Source organism: Sycon ciliatum, chromosome 1 (genome assembly GCF_964019385.1).
Source record: "Sycon ciliatum chromosome 1, ocSycCili1.1, whole genome shotgun sequence".
Taxonomy (NCBI): Eukaryota; Metazoa; Porifera; class Calcarea; order Leucosolenida; family Sycettidae; genus Sycon; species Sycon ciliatum.
This window is the reverse complement of record NC_088643.1, coordinates 25223975-25228899: the sequence shown is the minus strand read 5'-3', so window position 1 is coordinate 25228899 and position 4925 is coordinate 25223975. Positions and strand designations below refer to the sequence as shown.

The 4925-nt window shown below is 47.4% G+C and overlaps 1 protein-coding gene across 1 annotated transcript in view; it reads left to right on the top strand.

Annotated features, from left to right (window-relative positions):
• The first annotated feature begins 687 nt into the window (after window positions 1–687).
• LOC135819833 (uncharacterized) overlaps window positions 688–4925 on the top strand; it is a 12267-nt gene continuing 8029 nt past the window's right edge. The window contains exon 1 of the mRNA XM_065333121.1: window positions 688–1089. Coding sequence (XP_065189193.1) covers window positions 951–1089 — 139 coding nt within the window. The 5' untranslated portion in view covers window positions 688–950. The remainder of the gene's footprint in view (window positions 1090–4925) is intronic.

Below are 4925 nucleotides of genomic sequence, written 5' to 3'. Positions count from 1 at the left end.
CTTCGTCTTCATGAATTCAGCTCATGCATGCCTCTCTGTGCATACATAATGACAGTCATGTAGTCTACATACAGTCACTACATACATGACAATCATGTACCGTAAAGTACCGTTGATCCGCCCCCTCTCTAATTCCCGCCCCCTGTCGATTTTCTCCTTGTGAAGCGACTTCGGCGTATACAACGAAATACGATGTTAAACCGACGCATGCACTGCTGTACACAATATTCGCCAATCCAGGATCAAAATGTGCACAATCCAGCACATTGAGTCTGATCCTCTACGTTGTTGTACATCGTACTGCACTTGACAGCCTTGATCTAATTCCCGCCCCCCTGCCGAAAACCCAGCCCGGAAGCGACATAGCGTGGGGGCGGATCAACGGTACTTTACGGTACTAGTATACTGTAGATCTACTTCCGGCTGCTTGGCGAGGAGATAGATGTGCATGATTGTACTATGATGCAGGTCTACTCAGTACTCTATAGTACTGTACTGTAGTAGGACTAGTACTACTAGTAGTAGATCTACTAGTTTTAATATAGTAGGTCTACTGTCGATTCTCATCAGGGAGTAGTAAAATACACTACTCCCTGTATTTTACTACTCCCTGATTCTCATGCACACATGCATAGCGCATAGCACTAGTATTAGCAGTGACCAGGTGACACATGGGAGCGTTGCTATCGTCGAGTATCGTCACCCAGCAAATGCTGGTGATATAACAGTGGTGTTTGTTGTATTCTTTTCCTTGCTTGATGATCTTATTCAAGCTTTCCTCTCACACTCTTCTTGCGGAGAGGACAGACCAGTAGTAGCTGGCATATTTACTTGCCACCCATATAAATTATAATGGCTTAGCAGCGGCATACCTACCACCTATAAATTTTGGACACAGGATTCCCAGCCCGGATTTTGGTTGCGGACGTTTCCGATGAGCGCAGTTAATCATGCGGTATCGCTGCACAATCAGTCACCCGCAGCTGCCAGTTCTGCTGCTGATGAAGTTTCTGGTTGTGCACTTCCTGGCTTGTGATGGGTCGAGTGCATTACTTCGTTCACAAAGCGTGGCAGTCAGCAACTCCGGAGGTAAGTAGAAGTTGTAGTTGCTGGTTTGTTGTTTTCGGGATTTTTTTAGTTTTTAATAATTTGATTTAACCGGTGGTATACCGGCGTTAGCTTCACTCGCACTCAGCGGCAAGTGGAAAGTGGAAAGTCGGTTTTACGACTGTCCACCGCAGTTCTTGCAGATACGTGTAATCGGTGCTATAAAGCCAGCAAAGGCGTGCGTGGTCTTTGCATCACGCTCACTCAGTCTGTATTCTACTCTAGACCAGTGTAGTTTGAAGAGGATGTGTTGTGGAGCCCACAAGCACGCACAAGACACACTACAGATGAACACAAAAGAAAATTTTAAAAGACGGGAACGCATGTCGTAGACTGGATAAATCTCTGCTAAACACGCTGATACCAGTGTATTGCCAGTAGGGGTGAAACGGTTCCATGTTTTTCATGTTCGGGTACCCTAATGCCAGCATAATTTCCCACGGTTCGGGTATCGGTTCTATGCACTCTTTTCTTCAGACCGACAAAATGGGTTCGTGACAATTATTTTTTAGAAAACATTTTTAGGAGCAAGCACGAGACATCGGAGAGTCCATGTGCGAAGAAGATAATGACCAGGAGAACACTTGGGAAGAGCGGTGATCATAAGATAAGACATTTCAATCTTGAGTAGACTTCACGTGTACATGTATTTGTACGAGAACGAAATTTTTTCGAGTTTCGGTTCGAAATTTGACGGAACGGGTACCCGATTCTTTTCAGCTGGCGGTTCTAAAACCGGTTCCTTACCTGAACCGTTTCACCCCTAATTGCCAGACAGCTGCAGTATTAGTGCATGTAGCCCCAAACTGAGTTACAGTCGGCGAGTACTAGTATGGCATGTTATGATTGCTAATCACTGCACCAATATCATTAGTACATTGTATAGGTCACCCATGCATGGCGGCCGCTTTCGTTCAGTGTGGTGCTGAACTGGCACTAATCCCGGGCCTCAGAATGTTGCAGCAGTCGTGAGTACATGGCTGTAGCTGCCCCTGCTTCACATTGTGGATTATTATTATTATTATTATTATTATTATTATTATTATTATTATTATTATTATTATTATTATTATTATTATTATTATTATTATAGACAACACCTCATAGCATGAAAAGAAAATCAGCCAGTACGGGAGATGTGGGTGTTAACCAACCACGGTGAATAAAATAAGGATCAATCATGTTTCGATGTCATGAATATTGCGTGGCGTGGATTGGTATTCGACCTGCATGCACCTTGAACCGCGCTCTGTGCTCACCGTAGGGGGGGGGGGGGGGGGTAATCGTTTTACCTCTAGACTGTGACCTACCCCATTTCCTCACGACATGATGACATAATAATAATACCGGTGTCGACAGATAGAATGCGCTGCCTCCATCTTGTCGCCAGGCCGGATCGCCTGCTGTGTTTCATGCTCTCACAAAGTCTCATTTAATTTAATTTAATTTTTTTTTACAAAATACACAACTCACCGGCAGGCACATGGGGATAGCATGGAGTGAGATGGTGCTGGTGGGGCTTGCCATGCTCAACCGACGAGAGGTCTCGGCATCTTCACATGGTAGGCGCACCAAATTAGGGAGGGAAGCATAAGCATGAGGGGAAAAAAGCAAGGGAGAAAATGGAAGATTTAGAACGAAGGAGAGGATCTAATTTCGGAACACAACAGAAAATAGCAAATAATCAAACAGATAATAGGAGTGAAAGGAGAGTGTCAAATGAAGGGTGCAATAGGGTAGCAGTGGAGATTGGCTACTCAGGATTGGCGACAATTAGGCTTGGGATGGGAGAAGCAGGGGCATAATCCCGGAGAAGGCTAGAGGCGGTCGGTTGCCCAGTCCCAGTCAGACTGCCTCAGGTGGTCATAAGAAGGTCTGCATCGACTTCTGGGAGGGGCGAGCACTGAGGATAGAGGCTGGGAGGCAATTCCAGGTGTCAATCATACAGTGGGGGAAGGACCGAAGGACATTGTTGGGAAATCCGTAACAAAATAAGAAATTTCAAAGGATCAGTCGGGGAAGCGAACTGCCGGAAAAGAGAAAAAATGCCAGACCGAAAAGGACTCGAACCTGGGACCTTGCTTGTCATGAGGAAAGCTCTAACCATCTGAGCTATGAACCTAGAAGGCACTGACAGGTTTTTCACTCCAAAGGCAGCTTCACAACATGTGCCACGCATACTGATGGCACTTGGATCTTTTTCCCTCCCCCAGGGGACCAACCGTGGTCAGTTTCTGGAACGTAGTGCCTCAGGTGAAAGAAAGTGATTAATTTTTAAAGGATTGGGAGAACTTCAAATTTCAAAGCATCAGTCGGGGAAGCAAAACTAAAACTCGTGAATAGGGCACACCGTACTCGCTTGAATAGTGCCCTGTCTCTGAGAGACATTACTCACATTAGGGAGGTTTTGCATTTCGAATTTCGGAATTATTTTCGGAATGTGGCGGCAGGAGTCGAAAAAGTGGTCGAACTTTCGGAAATGTGGTGGCGAAAGTGCATGGTTTTCCGAAAATACATTTTCGGCTCTTTCCTGCTTGGGAGCGCAAATTTGAATATTTTTCATGTTTGTATTTTTGTTTTCTGCTGCTCTCGCTGATCATATTTGAAAAATTCCATGTGTGTAGTTTGGGTTTTTGCTGCTCTCGATGATCTCGCCATGTCGACTAGATTTTCTCACACTCATGGATCCTACGAGTACAAGACCGTAGTTCGCCAACCTTCAGCTGTTGGATCACTCGGTACATCACTCAGTCCGTCCTCGTCTTCGAACCGCACCCAAATTCGCCCGTTTGACCTGCACATGGTTTTGATTCTGCTCAGGCAACTCCTATTTGTACCCAAGCCAGTGATGCCGCTTGGTGCTTGGCGATGCTATCTGTGATGGACAAGCAGCCAAGAAGGCAGTTCAGACGTCAGCTCGCAACGCTCTCCGAACCCACGCTGCAACTGTATGCTCTTCACTGAGTGCAGACCAACAGCGCACAGTTGAGCTTGCAGCGGAGGAGGGAGCCTCAGGGTGGTTGACGTGCCGACCCCTGAAACGCCATGGCTTTGCTATGGCGAAGGCGGAGTTTCGGGATGGTTTACATCTCCGCTACAACTGGAGACTACCGCACATGCCGTCTGCGTGCTCTTGTGGGAGCCAGTTCACCATCGCCCATGCCTTGAGCTGTCCAACGGGTGGGTACCCCAGTATTCGCCACAATGAAATTCGAGATGTGACAGCTGGCCTTCTGAAGAGAGTAGCTACCAATGTCTCCGTTGAGCCGCACCTCGAGCCTCTGTCGGGTGAGCAGCTGTCTCTTCGCACTGCCATTCGTGCCGATGCTGCCAGATTGGACGTGGCCGCTAACGGGATATGGGGAGGACGATTTGAACGCACATATATTGATGTCAGGGTTTTCAACCCATTTGCGCCCTCAAATCGCTCCTCCTCCGTCTCCGCAGCCTACACCCGCCATGAGAAGGCAAAGAAGCGTTCGTACGAACAGCGCTTGCGTGATGTAGAGCATGCCTCGTTTGTCCCGGCCGTGTTCTCTACGACTGGCGGCATGAGCAAGTGTGTGTCAGCTCTGTACAAGAGAATTGCTGTGTTGCTTGCAGAGAAGACCGGTGAGTCCTACTCCCTCACCATGGCGTTCATCCGGTGTCGTCTTAGCGTAGCGCTAATACGGGCCAGTGTAATGTGTGTGCGTGGTAGCCGATCCATGTTTTCTGCCCATGCTCCTGTCGCGTCATCTGCAGCTGTGGTCGCTGCGGAGGCATCCATTATGGCTGACTGAATATTGTCATATAGACTGTTTTTACAGCCATACTAG